At 49.8% G+C, this 22,606-nt stretch overlaps 14 protein-coding genes across 14 annotated transcripts; 10 read left to right on the forward strand and 4 right to left on the reverse strand.

Moving 5' to 3' along the window:
• Positions 1-236: 236 nt before the first annotated feature.
• M438DRAFT_362362 (uncharacterized protein) lies at positions 237-710 on the forward strand (the record flags this gene model as incomplete). Its single annotated transcript, XM_029907578.1, has 1 exon — positions 237-710. Exon 1 carries the CDS (start codon positions 261-263, stop codon positions 708-710), a length of 450 nt encoding a protein of 149 aa, XP_029763660.1. The 5' UTR covers positions 237-260.
• Positions 711-828: 118 nt separating this feature from the next.
• M438DRAFT_331988 (putative rab GTPase Vps21/Ypt51) lies at positions 829-1,613 on the forward strand (the record flags this gene model as incomplete). Its single annotated transcript, XM_029903447.1, has 2 exons — positions 829-903; positions 954-1,613. 2 exons carry the CDS (start codon positions 829-831, stop codon positions 1,611-1,613), a joined length of 735 nt encoding a protein of 244 aa, XP_029763661.1.
• A 577-nt stretch (positions 1,614-2,190) lies between these two features.
• M438DRAFT_331989 (uncharacterized protein) lies at positions 2,191-2,718 on the forward strand (the record flags this gene model as incomplete). The annotated part of the gene is made up of 1 exon (XM_029903448.1): positions 2,191-2,718. One exon carries the CDS (start codon positions 2,191-2,193, stop codon positions 2,716-2,718), a length of 528 nt encoding a protein of 175 aa, XP_029763662.1.
• A 2,118-nt stretch (positions 2,719-4,836) lies between these two features.
• Positions 4,837-5,341, forward strand: M438DRAFT_342650 (uncharacterized protein; the record flags this gene model as incomplete). Its single annotated transcript, XM_029904812.1, has 2 exons — positions 4,837-4,886; positions 4,941-5,341. 2 exons carry the CDS (start codon positions 4,837-4,839, stop codon positions 5,137-5,139), a joined length of 249 nt encoding a protein of 82 aa, XP_029763663.1. The 3' UTR covers positions 5,140-5,341.
• A 98-nt stretch (positions 5,342-5,439) lies between these two features.
• M438DRAFT_402884 (uncharacterized protein) lies at positions 5,440-6,041 on the forward strand (the record flags this gene model as incomplete). The annotated part of the gene is made up of 2 exons (XM_029909624.1): positions 5,440-5,675; positions 5,732-6,041. The coding sequence occupies 2 exons, from the start codon at positions 5,440-5,442 to the stop codon at positions 5,853-5,855; spliced, it is 360 nt and encodes a 119-aa protein (XP_029763664.1). The 3' UTR covers positions 5,856-6,041.
• On the forward strand, positions 5,915-6,874 carry M438DRAFT_125840 (uncharacterized protein). Its single transcript, XM_029898783.1, has one exon. It carries the CDS (start codon positions 6,135-6,137, stop codon positions 6,855-6,857), a length of 723 nt encoding a protein of 240 aa, XP_029763665.1. The 5' UTR covers positions 5,915-6,134; the 3' UTR covers positions 6,858-6,874.
• Positions 6,875-7,885: 1,011 nt separating this feature from the next.
• On the reverse strand, positions 7,886-9,208 carry M438DRAFT_125837 (uncharacterized protein). Its single transcript, XM_029898782.1, has 2 exons — positions 9,144-9,208; positions 7,886-9,093 (listed from the first exon to the last, which is right to left on the reverse strand). The coding sequence occupies exon 2, from the start codon at positions 8,999-9,001 to the stop codon at positions 7,976-7,978; it is 1,026 nt and encodes a 341-aa protein (XP_029763666.1). The 5' UTR covers positions 9,002-9,093; positions 9,144-9,208; the 3' UTR covers positions 7,886-7,975.
• A 1,333-nt stretch (positions 9,209-10,541) lies between these two features.
• M438DRAFT_342653 (uncharacterized protein) lies at positions 10,542-11,126 on the forward strand. The gene has a single exon (XM_029904813.1). The coding sequence runs from the start codon at positions 10,812-10,814 to the stop codon at positions 11,037-11,039; it is 228 nt and encodes a 75-aa protein (XP_029763667.1). The 5' UTR covers positions 10,542-10,811; the 3' UTR covers positions 11,040-11,126.
• A 1,310-nt stretch (positions 11,127-12,436) lies between these two features.
• Positions 12,437-13,676, forward strand: M438DRAFT_371887 (uncharacterized protein; the record flags this gene model as incomplete). Its single annotated transcript, XM_029908303.1, has 3 exons — positions 12,437-12,451; positions 12,509-12,939; positions 12,998-13,676. 3 exons carry the CDS (start codon positions 12,437-12,439, stop codon positions 13,674-13,676), a joined length of 1,125 nt encoding a protein of 374 aa, XP_029763668.1.
• A 205-nt stretch (positions 13,677-13,881) lies between these two features.
• Positions 13,882-14,382, forward strand: M438DRAFT_125827 (uncharacterized protein). Its single transcript, XM_029898781.1, has one exon. It carries the CDS (start codon positions 14,086-14,088, stop codon positions 14,347-14,349), a length of 264 nt encoding a protein of 87 aa, XP_029763669.1. The 5' UTR covers positions 13,882-14,085; the 3' UTR covers positions 14,350-14,382.
• A 277-nt stretch (positions 14,383-14,659) lies between these two features.
• M438DRAFT_402889 (uncharacterized protein) lies at positions 14,660-15,803 on the forward strand. The gene is made up of 3 exons (XM_029909625.1): positions 14,660-14,921; positions 15,023-15,168; positions 15,240-15,803. The coding sequence occupies exons 1-3, from the start codon at positions 14,849-14,851 to the stop codon at positions 15,699-15,701; spliced, it is 681 nt and encodes a 226-aa protein (XP_029763670.1). The 5' UTR covers positions 14,660-14,848; the 3' UTR covers positions 15,702-15,803.
• Positions 15,804-16,157: 354 nt separating this feature from the next.
• Positions 16,158-20,227, reverse strand: M438DRAFT_402890 (uncharacterized protein; the record flags this gene model as incomplete). The annotated part of the gene is made up of 1 exon (XM_029909626.1): positions 16,158-20,227. One exon carries the CDS (start codon positions 20,225-20,227, stop codon positions 16,163-16,165), a length of 4,065 nt encoding a protein of 1,354 aa, XP_029763671.1. The 3' UTR covers positions 16,158-16,162.
• An 875-nt stretch (positions 20,228-21,102) lies between these two features.
• M438DRAFT_266873 (uncharacterized protein) lies at positions 21,103-21,642 on the reverse strand (the record flags this gene model as incomplete). The annotated part of the gene is made up of 3 exons (XM_029900141.1): positions 21,103-21,132; positions 21,189-21,412; positions 21,465-21,642. The coding sequence occupies 3 exons, from the start codon at positions 21,640-21,642 to the stop codon at positions 21,103-21,105; spliced, it is 432 nt and encodes a 143-aa protein (XP_029763672.1).
• A 312-nt stretch (positions 21,643-21,954) lies between these two features.
• Positions 21,955-22,572, reverse strand: M438DRAFT_352314 (uncharacterized protein; the record flags this gene model as incomplete). Its single annotated transcript, XM_029906785.1, has 2 exons — positions 21,955-22,118; positions 22,179-22,572. 2 exons carry the CDS (start codon positions 22,570-22,572, stop codon positions 21,955-21,957), a joined length of 558 nt encoding a protein of 185 aa, XP_029763673.1.
• Between the last annotated feature and the right edge of the window lie 34 nt (positions 22,573-22,606).

Consider the following 22,606-nt stretch of genomic DNA (forward strand, 5'->3'; position numbering starts at 1 on the left):
ATCTGCAGCTCGCGTTCGGTCAGCTATTACCAAGGATCAGAAACAGGACAAGTGACAAGGATGCTGGGCTTCGAAGTTCCGTCACTGTTCCACGCAGAAACTTCTCCCGCTTCTGCTATATTAAATAGAATGACGTTCGGTTGGAGAAGTCCGGCAGTTTAGACGACTATTCGTAAGCCATGTCCGCGTACTGACACAAGCCGGTCGCGATATCAACGAGTTCCATAATTGGCAGCCCAATGTGTAATGTACTCAGGTAGATGGCTTTTTTTTTTGGAGGTGGCGAGAAAGACATGGCCAGACCAGGGACAGTCATGAGTGGTACCGACTTGACTTTTTCTAGTCTGACAAGCATCACAGTCAGCCGAGATGAGGTTCAGGACGGCCCTGGCCGCGAGAACTCCTGGGGCAAGGCCAGTGATCCGGGAAGGGAGAGGCTCAAATCAGCGAGGAGTGGTTTGGAGAAGGGCGGTGTCTGTCTGCAAGCCACTGATCTGGCAGGGCGATCATCCATCGACGTGCTACCTCTGACACTAGAACACAAAGGTCACGTCTTCATGCACAAGTATGCATGGCCCTATGTGCAAGAAGTTGCAAAATATGTCGCTGTTATGTGGAAACTCAAGTGTAAGGTGCAACAGGTTGAGAACGTTGAACTCGCGGAGAGCGTTCCCAAAAAGGCTTGGCGCAACGGGTTTCCGTCATGGTGATTGTCAACCGCGCGTGTCGTCGTCGCCTCGGTCGTCGAGGTAAATCCACTCGCAGCATCGTCGCGATCACTAAACATCGATACATCAACTCCAGACCAACAACTTGACACACATCACAATGAGCGACGTATCAGCACCAAAGCCCAGCAGCAGCGTCAAGCTGGTCTTGCTGGGAGAGGCTGCAGTGGGAAAGGTACTACACATGTCTCAACCACCGTCCTCTCCCACTAACTCCATGTCTAGTCATCACTGGTCCTGCGCTTCGTAAACAACGACTTCCAGCCCAATAAGGAACCCACTATCGGCGCCGCTTTCCTCACAAAGAAGATCACGCTACCTGCCCGCACTATCAAGTTCGAGATCTGGGATACTGCAGGCCAGGAACGTTTCGCTTCGCTCGCTCCCATGTACTACCGCAACGCACAGGCTGCCCTTGTTGTCTACGATCTGACCAAGCCATCTTCTTTGGTCAAGGCCCGACACTGGGTTGCCGAGCTGCAGCGCCAGGCTTCTCCAGGCATCGTGATTGCTTTGGTCGGAAACAAGTTCGACCTGTGCGGTGAGGAAGGAGAGGACGCCGAGGATGACGCTGCTACCGAGGCTGCTGCAGGTGAAGATGAAGACGGCGCAGATGCAAGAAAGGTCAGCACGCGCGAGGCCAAGTCATATGCAGACGAGGAGAATCTACTGTTCTTCGAGACTTCCGCGAAGAACGGCACCAACGTTACCGAAGTCTTCACTGCAATCGCCAACGGCATTCCTGAAACAAGCCTCAAAGGTCCCAGAGGAGGCGCCGCTGCCGCCAGAGCCGGTGCTGGCGACGCTGCTGCACAAGGCCAGGAGTCAAGGGTCAACCTGAACAGCATCCGGGAAGCTGGCGCAAAGGAGGGTTGCGCTTGTTAAATTGCTTTCTCTGTTGTTCTTGGTCTTCGGCGTGTCTATGGCAAATCTCGAACGCTGGTAAGCCATCGTTGTCTCTGATGATGGCCAACCAACACTAGAGCACCTTTGCCATGCTTTGAAAATCTTGATGTTTTCTTTCTGGCGTTCTCTCCGATTAGTCACGGCATCGGATCATTTTACAGTTACCGTCCTTTATTGCTTGGTTTTGTTGATATCCACATCGATTGTCAGGAGAGTCTTCTTACCTCCTCTTACCCAGTTATCCCTTCAATCAATATCTTTACACAGTCAAATGCACTTTGCTTCTTCATCCAGAATAGGAAGCTACAGTTGCAACTCTTTTTCAAAGCTGACTTTTTGCTATACATACACTTGCTTAGAAAAGGAAGGTGCAATCGGCAGCGTCTGTCATCTCGGTGCCTTCCTCGCGAGATGCCGTCGTTCTCGTGAATTCTCGGCACGCTGACATGTCCTCTCGCCATGTCTCAATAAGTAAACATCAAAAGGCACAAACCTTTACACAACCAGGTTGCTCCCAGTGAGAGACCGACCTCTTCATCCGTCATCACTATTCAAGATGCGTAAGCATATCGTACCGACTCGACCGACCTTCCAGCCATTCCGGACACTTAGACCTTGCTACTATCAACGCACACGCCAGATCTGCATCTCCCAAGACTATCAAGCAACCCTGAAAGAGCCAAACAGGATCCGCGCGGAACGCAAGGCAGAGGTTCAGCATCTGGCTAAACTCATGAAGCACATGGACGAGATGATAATGACTTCACGACTGCTCAACACCGAGTTCCGAAAGCATGCTGCCAACCTCCGTGAGTTGGCCAATGAATTGGACATTCGCATTGGTGGTGAAGCAGATGTAAAGGTCTCTCTGAGCGCACTGTACGTTGAAAGACTTATTTTATCACATGGTGCGGTCGCTGGTTTCCACAGGATTATCGGAGGAGTCCTTGGGCTTGGTATCAACTGGTTCCTGTCTACCACACTCACAAGTGATGACTACGGTGCTTTCGAGAAGGCACATGCGAAACAAGCAGATGAACAGACATCAGCAGAAAGTATCACATCAGCCGAGCCGTTCTTCTAGACGCCATGGCTACCTGATATGGCTATGAGAAAGATTGGTGTTATGTGCCATTGCTCGTTGCTCGTTGAATATCGCTCGTACGAATCTCAAATCCGATTACAATGGAATTTGTGCCTCTCATCCCCGGATTGCTATTGCTAACAGGCTGCCAAAAAAGCACAAACTCTTTTACATCGAAGCTGTGTCCAGTGCGAGTTTCAGATAATGGTGAGAACTGCGTGACTCGGATCATGAACAATAAGCAGCAGACATCAAGCAGACTTCCTAGATGCTTCTTTCTCGCCGGCCTACTACACATCTCCCCCTTTCTAGACCATGTCATTCACCGACATTCCAGTAGGCGTAAGCGCGTCGCCGTGCTTTCCACATACAATGTAGCGACGAGACCAGCCATTCCAAGCTCTCATTCGGCTGTCTAAAACCACTACTCTCAGTCCGCAACAGCACACCACCGGAACTGACCAGACACAGAGAATCAGTATTCAGATCCTTTGGCCCTGCACGGGAGTGATACCCTCGCGAAAACAGGTTTCCAGTCTTCCATGGCGCAAGAGATTTCTAGCTCGACAACTTCTCCAACCAAGATCTGGGTGCTAGATACGTACTGTAATGGAGCTGATGGTCAGAAGACCAGAATCCGCAAACTGGCTCAAGAGTTATTTTCCGAGCCCGTGGCGAAGTTCTTGTGACTAAGAATGCCCATGTATATAGTGGCGCTTGAAATTCTGTGCTCATCATTATCCAATATCATCACAACTAGAATTCGTCTCGAGGACGTACAAAAACAGAAAAGATGTGATTCATCACGCCCTCTTGCAGCGGCATCTGATCAAGAATGTCTGGAACTTGCTCGTGTCGTACCGAATTCCAAGTCTTCTATGACTAACGTACGTATTCACGCCACGTATACATCCAAACGCCGCCCTCAGTATCTGGATGCCATCACCGGCGGATTCCTGCAGTCAGACCCATCATGCATGCCTTCTATGGCTTGTTTCCGAGCATCATGAGGCCACTGATTACGAAAACTCCGATTTATCGACCAGTACTCAAGTCGGGCTCGCTACACCCAGCTGTAGCACGTACATTGATCTCAGAGCCTCACGTATCCACGATTTCGACAAATCCGGCGAGATGTTATAGCAAGCTGATATATCTGGAAGAATGGAAGATATCTCATGGACTAGATCAAGATACTTGGAACAGAATCAAGGCACACACATGGCCCCTCGCTCCGACTATACAAGATGTACACGATGAGACGAGACAGTGGCGAGCAGAGAAAGCTCAAGGAGACCAAGAGCATGTGGTACGACACCTTGACCAGGCGATGTTTACGTTGCTGAATTTGTGACAGAGTCAAGCTACAGACAAGGATTCTACTTCTGATGCCAGATCAACCATCATTTAGGGAGATAAATGAGATGATCGTCAAGATGCTTGACTCTAGACACTTGACAAGCCGAAATATCGAGATAACTATGCAGAATCTGGCGAAGGTCTTCCACTTGCCTTGTTTAGTCGGATCACAATACTTGTGAAGGCTCTGTACTGATTCGGATCAGGCATATGCATATCTTGCTATCACTCATACTGACACCAGGAGCGATATGTCTGTTCCAGCTGGAAGACGGTCCAGTAAAGAAAACAAGTCCTGCTCCAAATGCACTCGATGCAGGAATTAGTGATCAAGCGGACGCAGTGAGGGCTGACCGGCTCCAAGAAGATGCCAGGACGGTAAGCCGCTTGGAGACGCTCACATATATTTATCTATCGGTCTCATGTCATGCAAAAGATGACTCAGAATACCTGAAATTTACTCAACACAGCCAACTCACACCACACCACACCAGACTTCTTGACAAATTCTACATTTCTTCAACATCACGAAGAGCTCACATTTTCCAATACGCCAAAATGCAACGCCTCACATCACGCCTTATTCCACCTCCCTGGCACAGAGCTCTCACCTCGATCCCACGCACCCAGCTACCTCTGACAAGAACCTTCACATCCCAACTGAAACTGGAAGAGCACAGGACCATGATGGGAGGCCGACAAACAGGCTCTAGTGATTTCACAGCATCTGATCGCAAGATTTTGCAAGACATCTCAAGGATGACGATGAGACAAGAGAGCAGAAGACAAGAATCGTCTGGGTCCCACTGGTGCGTCGATAAACATTTTCACCATTACAGCAGCTTTCTGACCGAACAGATCAGGCCTGAAGGAGCAGGAGTAGTCCTCGGGTTCTTGCTTGGAGCCACAGCAACCTGCGCAGCCCTTTTGGAGCATACATTTCCAAGTATAGGGAGGAGAGATGACAAGGCTGCGGCTGGAACTACCGCCGGAGGAAAGATGGGCGAAGTAACGAGTCAAGTTTCTTCTAAAGGAGAAATGGGCGAATGGACGAGTGCATGAAAGAATTGCCTTCAAAATTCGAGAGGGCCATGAGGATGGCAGATCCTATACCATCAAAATCAAGAGCGTTATGGTAACGTCAAGTGACGTTTTCAAGAATTTCGGAGTCTCATGACCTGGAAGAATTTAGATCGATGTGACTCAAGAAAGCACAAAATTGCTCGAGCAATCTGACAGATAATAACTCCGATATATTCACGCATGTATCTGATCTTCTCTCTTACACTTCTCTCTTCAATATTGTCAGATTCGAACAGTTTCGAGATGCAAAGAATCATCACACGTCCCAGGCCGAGAGCCATGACCATAATACCACGCAACCAACCACTCCTACTAACAAATACGATCAGAACGCGAACAGGAGAATGCACAAACAGTAAAAGACTTTCCGATGGTATCTCACCATCGGATCCAGCGCGATGGCCAAAGCGGATGCAACTCCTGTATTCAAAAAAAGTCAGCGAGGAACTGAGCATCCTTAGAGAGAAGGAAAAGAAGAGAAGAGAACAAGAATGGCCTCCTGAGCCTCCAAAGTGGTATGTTTGGAGAAGCTAGTTGATGTTGAGAGATGAAGATACTGAATCTGGCATAGGCTCAAGTTCGTGGGAGGAATTGGCTATATATGTATTGGATTCAGGTTGATTGGATGGTTCCAGAAGGTAGATTGGGAGAAGAAGAGCCGGGAAGAGGAAGAAGAAGAGGAAGAAGAAGACTAAGAAGAAGACGAAGAAGAAGACGAAGATGAAGATGAAGAAAACGAGGAAGATGATGAAGAAGATTGATAAAAAGCCGACTATCTGAGACTAGCTTTTGAGAGGACAAACTGTCACAAACAAGAAATATAGTGTTGGTGGAAGATATCATCCACTCAGGTAGACAGCCTCGACCTTCCGTAAAACACGAACCATCTTGTCGAAAACCAAGCGATGCGTCCAATCCCAAAGTCCATCTCGTAACCCCAAAGAAGAAAAGTGGGAAAGTGCGACTGAGCTCATATGCGCTCCTTCCCAAAAGTCATCCCTAAATCACCCGCCACGGTTCCGCAACCATCCTTTACAAATATTACTCACACTTTGATCTTCAATCATCTTGCACAGTTATCACACACTTCTATCAACCAATATACAACAACCATGTCAAGCTTACGCCTCACACAATATGCTCGCAGGGCAGTCACCCGTCTACCACGCTGCCAACCATCAACAAGATCCTTCCACTCTCAAGATCCAGAACTCGCATACAGAGCCTCTTTCTCTCGCTGGCCCAACATCGAAACCTTTTGTCGTCGTCTCATCGCCGAAGCGTTCCACGATCAAAAACATTCCTCCAAAGCCTGGAAAGAACAACAAGCAGAGATAAACCTCCTCAGAGATAGAGTCGACAGATCTCTCGCCGAAGTAAAGGATGCGAGTAAGATATTAGCGATCGATCAATCTTGGGAACGATTCCATAACAGCAATACTTGGGGAGCTTGGTTCAAGCATCCTGCTTGTGGTGCTGGGTTGATTGTTGGATTGTTGTGTCATCCGGCAATGATGCAGATTGCAGAGAACATGAAGAAAAGGAAGGAGGAAGAGATGGCGAAGAAAGAACAAGAGCGGGTTGATAAGATGAGGCTGATGATGCTGTGGGAGGAGGCCGAAAAGAGAGGAAAGTATTTGTGGCCGACGAGGAGATCCTTCAGCTTGGACAAGATGGAGTGGAGAGACATACATTAGAGATGAAGTCGATCTAATGTCTTGAGGATGTAAGATTAGCAGTCGTTTTTATAATCGTTTCTTGTATCACAAATTCTCCTCTCTTCTTTTCTTTTCCAATACCCAAGGCGACCACGCCATCCCAAATTCTGTCTTGTCAAGTGCCTCAGACATGGACTGCTCCAGAGCCTACAGTAACACAACATAACTCTCGAGTCAGTGTGCCTACATAATCTTTTGTAAATCTCAGGACTCGATCGTTCACACACGGAACTACTGCATGAAGCTTGACACAACACCAGTCCAACGCCGTGAGATTGAGCCTCCAAACTATGAACGCAACCACCATTCTTTGCCGGGTGCCCCTTGAACCCACCAGGCACAACTCCAAACACCCTCCTCTCGTATCCCGCTTCTCCAACCAATCCACCTACGTGCATATCTTCAATGTTCAATTAATTCTACCTCGTCCCGCCCATAAGCCAGTCCATCTCTGCCCATACCGTTCAGAACCTCGTCATGGAAAGCCCATATATCGTCACAAAGACTCCTCACTGCAAACCTCAAAAGTTCTTATTTAATAATTACTCACGACCAAACGCATTAGAAGAGCGAGGCGAGGCATGATATTCTCAAACCCACATCCACAACTTTGAATTTTATGCTCCCGTCTGTTGTTCAGTAGCTTGCTCAGTGAATATGGATATGGGATGTGAATATGAATGTTTTGATAAAAGTTGATGTCCATATCGCCATTAGAGTGGAAAAGAACTCGGTCCAACTTCCCTGCGAAGCGCTGGTTTTTAAAACTTGATAACACGCAAAAGATTATTTTGCAGGGTTGGTGGGGATGTACGGTGAGAGTGGATGGAGAAGTCGCTTTCAGTGGACTTCTGGCTAATGTTGAAAAACGTCTTGCATCGTTTACGTGTGTTTGGAAAGACTACCGGGCAGGTTGAGAGTTCGATCATGATGCGATTTGCACGGGGTTCAGAAACAAGATACCCTTCACAAATATTGTATACAGAGGAAGATGATTGAGCTTGAAGCGTTTCTTTCTTTTTCATAATCTTCAAAAATGCTGGGGTGCGAGAAGGGCTGTGTACATGATGTTTGTCCGTACTGTTTGTCCCTCATGCTTATACACCGGGCATACCCAGAATGCTTCTCAGAGCGGGGACACCTCTAGGAACAAAGTAGACGGCATAGATGACGCCGAAAGCGACAAGGAAGCCGGTGAACTTCTCCAGCCAGGTGTGGAAGTAAGCAGCAGTCATGAGCAGCATCCACCAGCTCAAACCTGCAATGCACAATGCGACTCTAACGCCCAAGCCCAACTCGCTGGGAACATGTACATTGCCCTTCTCATCGTGTGTCTCCACAGCGGCAGTCTTGACAGCACCATCGTGCATACGAATGCGACGGTCCTCACGCAGACCTCCATTTCTGAGAACGTCGGGCAGGATCTCCAACCACAGCATGGCAGATCCGAGGATCAAGATGAAGACGTGACCACTGATATCGTGACCACCTCTCCAAGAGCCACCAGCAACCTTGCAAGCAGCGTGAGTGAAGATTTCTCTGGTATCGCTCATCTGATTTTGCTTTGCGTTGTTGATAGGGTCGTCATTGTAGATGATGGCGCATTGACCGCCGGTGAGTCTAAAACCGCGGTCGATGATGGGAGGGCCGAAGAACCACTGGGTGACAGCGCACCAGACTGCCGTGACAGCTGTGTAGCGGATGAGGGCGCGAGCGCGGCGGGCAGTGAGAGTGGGCTTGAAGCGAGGGCCTAGGGAGCTGTGGGTGAAGCAGAAGAGGAAGAAGGCGCCTGTGATCCAGAACCAGCCGATCTTGACAAAGTAGACGTTGAAGACGTTTGACTTGAGAGCGAAGTATGAGGGAGCGATCGAGGGAGGGTGGGACTGGAGGTCACCGCTGTAGGGTGTGTTGCGCGTCGTCGTGTTGAGGACGCTGAATAGCGAGCCCAGTACGAGAGTGAAGGGGTAGATTGCCAGTAGAATGGCCTCGAGGAAGGTAGGATACCATGGTGATGATTGCGCGTTTTGTTGGCGGTTCAGGTTGCCGTTCGGAGAAGATGCTGAGTAAGGTGAGGACATCGAGGAGACAGGCACCTCTGCCTTTACGCGATTTCGAACTGACATGACTGCTAAGATGTGTATGGGAGATTGTTGTGTAGGTTGCAGCGGTCTTGTTGGAGAAAGACTTTAGTCCACGTTTTGCGCGTGCTAGCTACCTACGTCATTATTTACATCTGCCAACATTTGCGTCGTTCTTGCCTCATACCTTTTCACTCCCTGCTTCTGTGAGCCTTACAACATAACAAGTCTCGTCAAGCCACAGCAAGCAATTTGAAATATCCTTGGTTGAATTCGATGTTGTGCTGAATTTGATGTTGTATCAGAGCGTATGCCGAAGAGCTGTTTGACTTCTGTCAAAAACAAGCTGTTTCTTTCGCTCGCAGCAACAGCCATCGAAGCTCACAGTCGTCTGTGACCTTCTGGCTTGGATGGCGAGTCTAGGACAACTTTGTTCGTTGCGTCCAAATCATTTCACACGTATCAGCTTGCTCGCAAATGGAAAAGATATCGAAAGAATTATGCCACGTAGGACACCCTGCTCACACCCTATGAACACCTTCCTTTCAAACCAGAATGCACCTTGAGAGATCCTCATCGGGTTCCCAGTAACAGCCAAAGATGTCTCCCGATGACTTACACGGCGGTGTCGCTCATGTGTGTATCTTACGGTCTGAATGACGATAAAGAGCTAGCTATCAAGCACCAGACGAACTATGGTTGCTAAGCCAACATGCGAATTCTTCAAACAATAGCAATGGTTTCAAGTACAATGTCCTTCCTCGGTACTCTGTCACGCTGCGCGATCTAAGGCTTTTGACACGACCGGAGCCTTGATGTTGGTTTTGATAACGGCACATGGATACTTGTCTTGTATGATTGATATGTTCGACGAGAGTGAGCCTCCGAGAGTTTTCTTCGGGCCAGGGTTTGAATCGCATTCTTGATGCAGACAAATAATCAGGGAGGCCTTGAATAACGAGATGCGCGAGGAAGTCGTGCACTCCCAGAGCACGAGATTGTCCAAGTCTCGGCCGATGAAACTACAGAGAGATGTTCGCAGTCACTTCTGCGTCCTCGAGTCGGATAACAGAACACGCAACTGTCTCAGTGCATGGTCCTCAGGCCGAACTTCTGTCCACCACGGACTTCGCTGCTTTGCTACCATGAGATCTTCAAGGGCAATATCAACTGGTGATCAGGCGCTGATCATGATGTGCTACGAACTGCGAAGAACCTGGCCAATGATCTGCTGAGGAAACGGCGTACCTGGCGAACCTGAATCACCAATTGAGCTCTCTCCAGACTCCGCGGCGCCTCGACTGCGATGTGACTTTCTGATGTGGCTCAGTCGCGCGCAGCTCGTAGCTTTTGGCTTTGACAATTGTTGCCTTGGCAATGTCCAGATCTGGGGATGAAGTTCACCATGGGTGGAAGATCGGGTTCGCATATGCAGGGAGAATGGCGAACCTGCCAATCGTGGACGTTTTCTGTAGGATCAGTTCCCTGGAGTCCTGACGATCACGGATATTTACCGCAAAATTATTGAGAATAGGACAAAAAATATCTCAGTAGAAGAAATATCTCACCTACTTCATATAAATGTGCCGTGGTATTAGAGACGCAGCTGCCGTGCTCTATTGGTGCTTCGTACAAGCCAACGTGCAAGCTGAGAGTCGTGTGACTAGGCCGTCAGGAGGCGTCTCTGGACTTTCCCCTGAGGTGCCTGAGAGATAGGCGAGACACTTCAACGCCCGGCACCGTGAACATGAGGATGGAACCGTCGTGCGTACACCGGAGGTCGATAGTGTTAAACAGCGCATGATAGGCAATTCCCTAATGCAAGGCAAATGAGCAATTGATTTGGAAAAGGAGCATGATCAATGCCAGAAATTGCGCTCCAGCCCCCAGGCCTCCAAAGACACCTAAGCACTCGCGGCCTTTGGAACTTTGTACGACATTGTTGGTTTCTCTCGGCTTCGCCGTGGAATCCTCAGACCTCAATCGCCAAAGTTTAACCCCGCTCGTTAAAGCAGGCAGTGTTAACGTAAGCAAAATTGATAGCTCCTCATATCACGTAGTTATCCGACAGCCGAACGATTGATGATCGCGGAGTGCTCCCCCGAGGTCGCGAGGATGGGAGAAAAAAGTTGCCAGACATCGAAAAGGACAGCGATCACGGTGACGGATCCACCGTGCCAGCAAAGAGTGACGTGAGTGGCCGCAGCGTTGTGCACCGTGCTGGTTATCTTTATGGGGAGCGTTCGATGGAGGAATTGTCGGCAAGGAGCTCGGAGCAAGTGTTTACTTTACAAAGAATCCTCGATCGCGATGGCTTACGAAGGATTGCGATATCGCAATTGTCTGGTGCGCCCACCTTCAAGCCTCTGTACAATGTCACCACGGTCGAGAGTAGCTCTGCTCAACAGTGGTAGCAAACAAGAAGCTGTCCTCCATGAGGCTGGCTCTCGACGATTGATATCGAGAGATCGGCTCGGGATAAGGATGACGCTTTCGGGAGTGGGGTTCTCGGAGAGCGGGTGTGGTGATTTAAAATCAACTAGGCCTGATGCGGCAGGGATGCGACAATCGGAGACATGTGTTGTGCCTGATTTCGACTCACGAGGCTTCGCCGTTCATCGGCCTCGGAAGAACTTGTGGGAGAGCTTTCGAACAGAGACGAAGTGAATAGGAGAGCTGTGGCCAGACGAGGGACTCGAAAGCTAAAGGACGGGAAGATATAGGTAGGTACCCATGTACACTGGGGTTATCATGAGACTTGTCGTGTCCAGACTGGAGGGTTGTAGGGGGAGAGGGAGGGCATGCGCCCTAGATTTACTAGGCGGAGCGGGAATCAATGAACGAGGCGTTTCTAGCCGCAGGTCCCACACGGCCACAGGAAGGCGCATTGCGTGCCTCGAATCCCTGCGTGCGTGCTCTCTGTTTGTTTGAAGCGACAAGAGATGGTGAAATTGGAAAGAGCAGAGGAGGACAATGAAATGGGCTGTTGTTAGACAAAGAAGGAGCGACTGCACAGGGGGAAGCTGGCCAGAAATTACATATTTTTGTGGTGAGATAAGTAGACGCACGTTTCGGAGGCTTCTTGTGTGTCGCTGTGATTGGTCTGGTCTGGTCTGATCATTCACTCCACTCCACCTCAAGCGGGGGATAACCGCTAGTACGTTACCTCTTGACCAACTTGTCTACCTTGAACTACTACTTTCTTTCCGCCTGACTCTCTCCAACACCTTCCCTCTGACCACCGACAACGAACTCACCCATTGAACTCTTCCTCTCGACCCTTTCACTGTCCAACCCCTCTCACAGGCTACCGCACACGCAATCACACCACCCACGCACCCGTTCCTGCCGCCTTGTCGATCGATCGCCGGGCTTTGTTGTTGAGGCTGTGCAACCGACAATCTCCAAAAAAAGTCTCGGGAGAGCGACCACTGTACATCTCAAGCAGTATACCATCAGCATACAGCGATTCATACCACAATGACTGTTGCAAGGGTATGTCGGAGCCACCTCCTGAGTCGACTGCCCGCCAGCTGATAAGCATCCTCACAGGACACACCGCACCGCGCCTCTGTTTCCGGCAGCCTGCCGTCGCGAAACTCTTACTCACGATCTCATAATACCCCTGCTATGCTCGGCTCCTCCTACAACCCTACCCACCGTGTCACTCGCCGCAAGAGCACCACTCTGAGTGCAGCAACCAGCGCTCAGGCAATCTCCCAAGCCATCAACATCGATCAGTCCCAGGCTTCCCGACGATCTGTCCCCTCCCGCAGTGCTCTCGGCTCCGTCAGCCAGGCCAGCTACCCCTCTCCTCCCAGCAGCTTGCCTCAGGGCGATAAGACTGCTGATGACAAGAAGATCAAGGCTCGCCGCGGCAGCGATGGCTCCGTCTTGTCGAAGAAGAAGTCGGCTGCTGGTGAGCTCAAGTGTGAGACTTGCGGAAAGGGCTACAAGCACAGCAGTTGTTTGACAAAACATCTGTAAGTCTCGGTGGTCTACTTACCTAGATTCCATACACTGTGCTAATTGCCCTCGCAGCTGGGAACACACTCCTGAGTGGCAGTACACCTCCAAACTCCTCATCTCCAAGCATCAGCAGGTCCAGTTGTTAGAAGCCGCCTCGGTCCTCGTTGCCATGAACGGAGATGCCACCCCCGGAGATAGCAAGCTCAGCGACAGCGATAACTCGTCTGCATCTCCTGCTGCCTCAGGCTTCGACTCGAGAGAAGACGATATCAGCTCGGCCGAGACGACGCCCCCTCCTCACGGAGAGCAAGCTTTCGGACACAACAAGCGCTACAGCAATGCCAGCAGCTTTGTTTCGCGCTCATACCAGTCCGAATTCTCCGCTCGTCCCGAGTCTTCCCACGCCCGCCATTGGAGTACCTCAAGCAGCAGACCCGTCACTGCTGCCACTTCGCTCGCTCAGAGCTACCCTGACGAGGACCAGGCAGACCTTGCAGCTGCAGTCGGCTTACTCAGCTGCAGCTATGGCACCCCCACCTATGGCCCCACCAGCCTCGGCCATGATGTGCCTCCGGTTCCTCCACTCCCTGCAAGATATCAGAACTCGTACCAGCCAAGCTCCTTGGCAAATGCACACCAGTTCCGCGAGGATGTCGACATGGAAGAGGAATCATACTCGGACGACGAGGACCACGAAACCAGCAGAGCCGACGAAGGCGACGATGGTGTCTTTGGAACAATGGAAGAGTAGTCTCCAAACTCTTCCCCTTCTTGTCTTATCTTGAAGAGCCTTGTGTCATTGGTTGGATTTGGATCCGCCAGTGTCCAGGAAAACCACACGATTTACTTCCCTGTCCCTCTTAGCGTCTACCCTTTTTTCCTTCCATATCAGTCCAGACCTCCGCAAGGCTGTTCCTTTGGCACCGATGAGTGGGAATCACATATCCTACGAGGTTGAAGTCATTCGAGCCCAAGAGTCCTTTGCGTCCGAGATGGCTGGCAATATTCATCCACTCTACACTCGCTTATCCTGGAGAACCTCCTCCCATCATCTTCTCTTGCTAATGCCGTTTATGTCCATTGTACTTTCTTACTTCTCTTATTCCATTACAAATGGGGAGAGGTAGCAGGAACCTTTTTTCTTTCTCTTTTTTGTCATCATGAGCAGCTCTTTGCCTCCATCTTTTTACTTTGTCATCTGTTTTCCTCAACGATATGAATACGGCATGAAGAGGACTGAAAGAAAAGGAACTTCCATCGTAGCAGCAAGCATTGGCGGGTTATGTTTGTGTGCGAGGCACATTATGATGATATTCAAGAAATCCAGAATCCGTTCTGAAATCAAAGGCTATCCAGTTGTTTTCCAATATGTGACCAGTTCAACGGAGGTGAAGAGATCCAAATTATACAATTGGTCGAATTGAGGTTGAGGAAAGAACGAAAGCACCCCAGAGCAGGGGGAGAAGCTCCCTCTTAGCTCAACCCACACGTCAAGAGCTCTTTCTTTTCGATGAGCTCAATCTGACCAAAAAGCAAAGAGCTATCAGCAAAGAGCTCTCCCCCTGCCACAAGAAAGAAAAACAACCGTGATGAAGATGATCGTCATGGCTTCTTTTCATATCAAAAAATAACTCCACAAAAGTCTCTCCGCATATTTTTCGAACACTCCCGCAAAAAGGAAACATCAATCGACACAGCAGAGCCTCATACATGTGGGTCAATCTAAGCGACTACATGTTGTTGACTTGACTGCGGAGTATACGTTGTCATTTGTTCATACTAATTTTCTGCCACGTGTTGCTGGAAATATTGCCGCCTTGGTCAAAACTTCTGCCTTGACTTCTAAGTGATTTAGAAGAAGCAGGAACGAACTCTGTGCTGAAAATACCTTCGATTTTCTTGGTCAGGTCATCAAAAAAAATCATGTCGTCTTCAAGACGTCTTCGTGCCAATCCACCAGTAGACAAATACTTTCCTAGTGATAGTTTGGTGATAGGTAAGTCTATCCAGTTCTTTCCCTTCTGTCTTTCCTTTTGTTCCTCTTTGTAACTTCAATACTCGATTGGAGCATTTGCTGATCAAGAAGTGATGATACAGGTGCAGGAGTAGTGATATTCCACCTCGCCACCAATCGCGTGGTCGTATGCAAAGACACTAGAAATGATATTTGGTTTCTTCCAAAGGGTCGCAGAGATGCCAGTGAAGAGACCGGAGTCACTGCTATCAGAGAGGGCTTTGAAGAAGTATGTTCTTATCCACTTTTCCACTTCCAATCTTTCGTATCGATTATGCTGATGAGTGTGAATATTTGCAGTCGGGTTACAGAAACCGTCTCCTCCCTTTGCCTCTTCCACATATCCAACCACGCCCAAATGGTGATGCCCAGAAATGCGACACCGAGCCCATAGCCACACGCCTTTTACCCGTAGCGACACATTACCAATACATGCTTTTCTGGTATGCGGCAGAAACGCTACCTCCTTGTATAGAAACATCTCTCAACGCCTCTGCTTCTGGAGCTTTTGCCCTACCACCACCATTTCCTGCAAACACAACATTAGCACAGAGGGTAGCAGAGGATCAAAATGAGGATGGAGGGGTGGAAGAGCCGAAGAGACATGAAGGGACGGGGGTGGATGAGGATGAGGCGTTTTATGTGGGTGTATTGATGGGGGTGGAAGAGGCGATTGAGGTGCTAGGGGGAAGTAGTGGAGATGTGGTTAGGAGGGCTTGGGAGGGTGTGTGTTTGAGGAAGAAGATGGAAGGGGAGAAGTAGGAGGGCTATATGAGGGGGAGATCTGTAATGGCTTATCACGGTGCCATAAGAATGCAAGATATTCTTGAAGAGACTAAAGGTGGTTCTCTCCCATTATCGATCCTTCGAAGCTTAAAAACAATCACTGGTTAGAACACAAAGTGTGGCAGATTGCCGTGTTTGACTGCTACGACAAGTCTTGGCTCTTTGGAATGATGTTGTGAAAACATAGGTTTGTCCATATTTGATGAAACACACCTAGTAAACGCAAACCGGTTCTGGTGTCCAATCACACGAGGTCGCAGAGTGGAATGTAGGAGTGGTGGAGATCAATCCCTTCATATGTTCTTTTATGTACTACTTCAACGAAATCAGACAAGGAGTGTAAAGCAGAGAGACTGCTACGCGGAAAAACAAGAAGACACTAAAAACCCCATAACGCCCGGAAACACAACTACTGCTCAAAGTATCAAGGCTGAGGCTTAGCGCCAAGTGGCATCCGGCGGGCCATAAGGCCGTCCCGTTCTACTGACATCCCTGAAGTACATTGGCATGGGATTGGCTGAATCTTCATCCTCCCAGTCGTCGGGTTCTTCGTAATCGTGGTATCGGTAGCTTTGGTCCTGTCGTCCGTTCTCGTTATGAGGCAATGTTCTCAAGTGTGCTATCTCCTCTTCAGAACCAACAACAAATCTGGGCTGTGGAAGGTCAGCTTGACGCAGGCGTTCCTCTTCTTCGCGCTGTCGTTTCTCTTCTTCGCGTTGCTGTTCTTCGCGTTTGCGCAACTCTTCTTCAGTGAAGTAATGGACCTCGGGCACACCGCCAGTCAGTAGAGGGTCAACCGCGACACCTACTGCAGGATCGACCAAGACGCCACCAGATTGCATGTCGGGGAGACCGCGGACTTGAGGGGCGTCTTCAGCAGTATCCATTTCGGTGTCTTGTTCGCCATTGCGATCGTTTCTGTTCTGCTCTTGTCGCTTCCGCTGCCTCTCTCGATCAATATTGAAGCTGCTGAGTGCGTCATTCATTGTGCCGCCTTGTAGCTGAGAGAATTCGAGCGCTGCTTGTGCGTGTCTCTCCTGATGTAACTTCTCTGCAGCTTCAGCTTCGCGCTTGGCGTCTAACTCGCGTTGGGCCGCTGCATCCAGGTTTGCTTGATTTCGTGCTTCATCACGGCTCGGGAAGGTCGGTGAGTTAAATGGGGATGAAAGTCCGGAAGGTCCTCCAAAGCCGAACATGGGGGCAGTTGTACTGCCCAGATCCGGAAGATTTGCTGCCAAACCCGGAGAAGCAGAGCTTCCACCGGTATTCATGACTCTACGGAGAGGCGAGATGCTGCCTCTCTGTGGAGATCTACGAGGGGATCGAGGTGTCCTGATCTGTCTGCCAGGAGTACCGGGCGCGCTGGCTGGTTCCTCGGTTGGCGGAGGGAAGGTAGGACCGCTGGTACCAAGGGTAGAGATGGAAGATTGGGTAGTCGGGTCGATCGCAGGTGGGTTCGGAGGAACTGGAGCTGTATCCCCCATGTCATGATCTGATCCAGAATCGTCTGTAAGGGGTCCATGTCGTGCATGGAATCGCAAGTTCTGTTCAGTGAGTTCGATGTTTGACTCTTCGACCTTTGCGAGTTTCTCTTTCAAGTCCTTAGTATCCGATCGGGCTTCATCGATCTGTTTCGCCAGTTTGTCCTGCTCTCCCTTCAGACGGTTAATGTATCTTCTTTGGTCTTCATTCTTTTTGTCCAGTGCGTCGTAGTCCTTTTGCAACTCGGCATTAGTGGCTGGTTGCTTATAGACCGCCGTCGGAGCTCCGCGGCGTTCCAGCTGATCCCTGGCGGCTTGAAGCTGGTCCCAGGTATCCTGGTTGACACTTCTCTGCGACGCTTCGTTCCTTCTTGCGGTATTTGCTTGAGCTTCTGAAGCAGCTCTCTCTGCAGTAAGAAGTTCTTCCAGTTTCTCCTGCTTAACGATTGCTTCGCTCGCTTCTTTCTTCGCACCGTCGTACTCGCTCTGGGCTTCCTGAATCTCTTCCAGCGTCTTTGCCTTCCATTGCATAAGACCGTTGACCTGTGACTGTAAATCACTGAGCATCTTATTCCCGTCGGCTTGAAGTTTGTTATATTCTGCTTGACCGCGGTCGAGGTTGGATTGCAGCTCGTTGTTTTGTCTTTGAAGATCTTCGTGTTCGGTTCGAAGTGTATTGTGAGTGACCTCGAGGGTTGTACCATTTGCAGCGTGTCGCTCGCTCAATGCTTTATAATTGTCGTGAGCGGTCTGAAGATGACTGTTCTGATTGACCAGGTTTTCAACCGTCGTGTTGAGATTGTCGGTCTTCTTATGGTTGCTCTCCTTCTCAGCATCGAGCTGCGCGGCAACCTCATCGAGGGAGTTTTGAAGCCTCTTTACTTCGTTTTCGGCCTGCTTCTTCTCCTCTTCATGTTGGGCGGCTTTCCGTTCAGCTTCACGAGCAACGTTCTGTAGCCTCTCCTGCTTAGCAGCAGCACTAGCTTGCTGCTGCTGCTGAAGAGCGTCTGAACTTCCATTTTGTGTTTGACTGAGAGCAGTAAGCTGCTGGTTGAGTCTCTTGATTTCATCTCGGTAGTTCTCGTCAATGTTACTCAGTCGCTGCTCTGCCTCCTGCTGAGCCTTCTGCGCCTGTGCGGCTGCATATTGCTGCTCCTTGATGGCAGTTTCGGCATCAGACTTGGCTCTCGAAAGCGTATCAACCTGAGCCTGCGAGCTCTCGAGAGATGTCGTGGCCCGCTGCTCGGCATCTTTCGAACGCTGCAGCTCAGCTTCTGCAGCTTTCTGTCGCCTTTCGGCTACCTCATCGCCATGTTTCTGCTCTCTCAAGAGTCTTTCGTTCTGCTGAACAAGTCTTTGCTTCTCGCTAGTGAGGCTCGTGACCTCGCTACGAGAATCACTGGCCTCCTTCAGAGCTTGATCGTACTTATCCTTGGACCTAGGGGATCCGAACGCTGCCAGTCGCTCAGACATCCTATCGGCGTTGGCTGAAGCGACCTTCTTCTGCTCTTCTGCCAAGCTCGCATTCAACTTCTCGATTTCTTGACGCAGTGCAGCAACATCTGCACCATCCGATTGAGGGGCAGGAGCAGTAGGTGGAGGTGCAGCTGCACGTAGTTCGGCAAGCTGACGGCGACTCTCCGCTAGCTCATCTTCTAGCACAGTGTGCCTTCTCTTGAGGTCATTGTGCTCTCTATTTGCTGTAGTATAGGCACGGTCGACAGGGTCAACCCTTGCCTTTTCCGCGTCGGCCTCCTGTTGTGTGAGAGCCGCCTTGAGATTGTCTCTCTCAGTTGTTGCGGAGTCACGGTCATGCCTAACACGCTGCAGATCATCCTCCAATGATGTACAACGTTTTCGGAGAGTATCGTGAGCAGTTCTCTGACTCATGTTACGGGAAGTAATATCCGAGGCCCTGTCAGTAGCCTTCTTTGCATTCTCTCTCTCCTGTCTGAGTTGTTCGTCACTTTCGGCCAATGCCGTCTGTGCGGTTCTGAGCTTTATACGAAGATCGGAGATGTCGGACGAAGTGGAGTTACGGCGTTCATGGATAAGCTTGTTCTCTGCCTCGAGTCTTTCGATAGTGGCATCCCTGTCTTGGATGGTCTGTGTCTTGATCTGGCTTGTCTCATTGCAGACTCTGAGATTGGTCTCCAGAGTTTGGACTCTTTGGGCTTCCACAGCGTTGGTAAGATCTGCCGTAAGGCGACCTGCGTCAAGGGCCGGACTTCTAGGAGAAGTTTCGACTGTAGGACCGGAGAAGTTAGCGCGGTTGTCGTCACGAGGTTTGGGTCCAGGAGTTGTAGGGGGAGCGGGACCGTTACTGGGAGGAGAACCGCCAGGAGGCGGACCACCTCCTCCGGGCGGTGGGGGGCCGTTTCCTCCAGGTGGTGGTGGCGATGTAGGAGGGCTCTGGGGTGAAGGCTGTTGACGAGACCTGCGTCTCTGCCACCAGTTATAGAGGCACATTGCCATAAAGATAACAAATGCTGCCATGGTATGGACTGCGATAAGAGCGCCAACAAAGTAATGGGGCATCAGGATTGCCACCTCGATGAAGTACCTGGAGATATCGAACATTGGAATGAACAAAGCAGCATTGAAGAAGCGGAAGACGGCGTTGTTTTTGAACCAAGAGACAGGGCTGTCGATGGAGTTCGTCAAGATGAGGTCTGCATGCCGGGACCGGAAATTCCTGGTACCAGACCTCATGGGGACATAGTCGTCAGGCAGAGCCACCTGAGTTGTAGTGACCGTGATATACTGAGTCTCAGTCTCGGTCGAAGTCGGGACGTCGAAGATGACTGGAGCGGCGCTCAAGTGCTCAGCTCCCTCGGTCAATGAGTGATCAGGGACATTGGGTCCAAGGCCATAGGGATTGTCATCGTGGTTGTCGAGAGAATGGTCGTAACGGTCAAGAGGACTGTTGGCTGGACCGAAGAACCACAAAGATGTAACAAAAACTGCAGCAGGTACGGCATGTGCGAAGAACGGCGTTACAGCGCGGTATGGCAAGGCCATGATGGTTAAAATTTTGTGGTGATTCAGCAATACAGTGGAGGAAGATTTGCAAAGAAGTGGGTGCACTTGGAGTTGTGTCTTGAAAAGGCAAAGCGATCCAATGTTATGCGCTGGAAGAAACAATGACAATGGTGATTGCAACGACAACAAAGAACACAATCGAGAAGAAGCGGGTCCGACCAATCGAAATTCCAGGGGCAGGGAAACTGAGCGAAAGTAAACAACACCAGGAACCTTTCCGGTGACCGTTTGTGAGCTCTCAATTGGGATAGCCGGATGCGTCGAAAAAATTGTGCCTTGGGTCAAGCATATGAAAGAAACAAGGTGGCCGGTTTGGGCAACGCAATCATCTTCTTGTCATCAGTCTCAATGCGTCGCCGTCCTTTGTCCTCAAGACGCGAAATACTGGAAAGCCTCGAACAAAAACGTGAAGTTCGTTAAGTTCCCACACGATTGGTCCACGATGCGAGGGGAGATAGTCCATAAGAGTTGGCACATGAGTTTGAGCTTCTTAATCTTCTCATAGCAGTAGGGGTTGATCTGGTCCAAGTTCCGCGGAGCTCAAACCTGCGACTGGAAGAGCAACGGTCAGTGTCGAGTATACCATCATACCGAGATGCTCTAATACAACCACAAGGTCACAAAATCAGATGCAAGCTTGACGTGTGAGCGAAGAGGAGTATCCCCCTTGCGGATTTATAGCGCGACGCTGATCTGGAAACCATCAGATGGCAAGCACATCATATTTGGTAAGGTGCAGAGGTTGATCCAAATCTCCTCTGACAGAGCGTTCTCGAGACAACAACGAAGTAAGGGTGGCTCCTTGAATCAACATCGCAAAGGGTCTACAATTCGTGGAGTAGTTCTTTGTTTGCCTACTTGCTAGGATTCTGTGCAGCGGTGTCCTGGTGTCAGGTCAGATATGAGTCGCACACATGGAATGAGAGTATCGTCGACAAACCAGATACACCTGATAGAAGTCCATCATGACTGCGCCGTCCTGCTTGACCAAGTGGGCACGAGCAGCCCAGTCCACTGTGGCTTCTCTGCCATCTTTCAGGCTATACTCAACCTTTCCGTAGAGCATAGCTTCATTCGAATCGGAACCGAACGGGTATATCTTGACTGCAGTGTGCTTTCTGCTGTTTACCTTTTCCCACATGCCCTTGCGCAGAGACAAGATTTCTGAATATATATATCAGAGGAGCCACCAAAGAACATTCTGGAAACTACACACCTTCTCGGCCCTGTGCATTCTTTGAAGCCATGATCAGAGTCGCATCTTGTGTGAACTGGTTGGAGTATTTCTCGTGAGCACTAGGAGTATCCGATGTCTCATAGAACTGCTCAAAGAAAGCTTTGTACTCTGGGTCGAACTTGTCGCCAGCAGGGTATTCTGATGCGTAGGAAGACATGACTGAGATCAACGAAATGGTGATGAACTATAGAAAGTAAAAGCTCGTGGTACGGAGAGGAAATGGTCAAGGACGAAGGAAGAGATCAAGGTGATGTTTGATGTCGTCAAGGCTTCGCCCAAGGTGGGGTTTGTCGGAAGCTACACGGAAGCGATCCGGATGAGAACCACGATGGCATCGTGTCATCTTCCATAAGCGTTTACAATAGCTAGATCACGCGGTGCATTGATATATTGCCATACAGGTGTTTCTCGTTATCGACTTTCTATCGAGCCTATATCGCGTTTTCCTTCCACTTCACAACAAAGCGTTTTACAATCTCTCCCCCAAGACAAAGCCGTACCAGATGGCACATCCGAATGCAGTCAAATTGATGATTGTCGAAACACCGTGCAGCATGCCAAAAGTCTTGTTCAGCTGCTCCATAGCTTTGGAGTGCGGGCCTGCATCAGAATACTTCTTGCCATCGCGAGTTTCTAAAAAACATTAATTAGCGGTCCGAAAGAAGAAAACTGGCAGATAGGTGGTGCACATACCTTGGTGGTGACGCTCCTTCATGGTCTTGGTTGTAGCAGGTCCGATGATAAGAGAGTTGAGAACGCTGGTAACAAAGATGGTCGCGAGCGGTACGAACACAGGCCATCTGTTGCTATCCGCTAAGAGGCCACTGAAGCCGACATTCTCTCTAACGTATTGGTTGCCTACTCCGAGCAACTTCTCGCCAGGATAGGTAACCATGAGAGCCAGACCGAGTACAGATTGAAGGGCGAAGAAGATGGGGAAGGTAGCCTTCTGAAGAGTAGAGAATTGAGGTCGAGGAAGGACTTTGAAGGCGACTACGCCACCAATGAAGGATTGGAAGAGCGTCACTCCAAGGAAAGAGCCATAGCTCAGAATGTGGTATGCTTTGTAGTCTGTTACTGAAGGCATGTTTGCTGGTAATTGAATGAGGTTGGCAAGGATT

This window comes from Aureobasidium pullulans, assembly GCF_000721785.1.
Source record: "Aureobasidium pullulans EXF-150 unplaced genomic scaffold scaffold_3, whole genome shotgun sequence".
Lineage (NCBI taxonomy): Eukaryota > Fungi > Ascomycota > Dothideomycetes > Dothideales > Saccotheciaceae > Aureobasidium > Aureobasidium pullulans.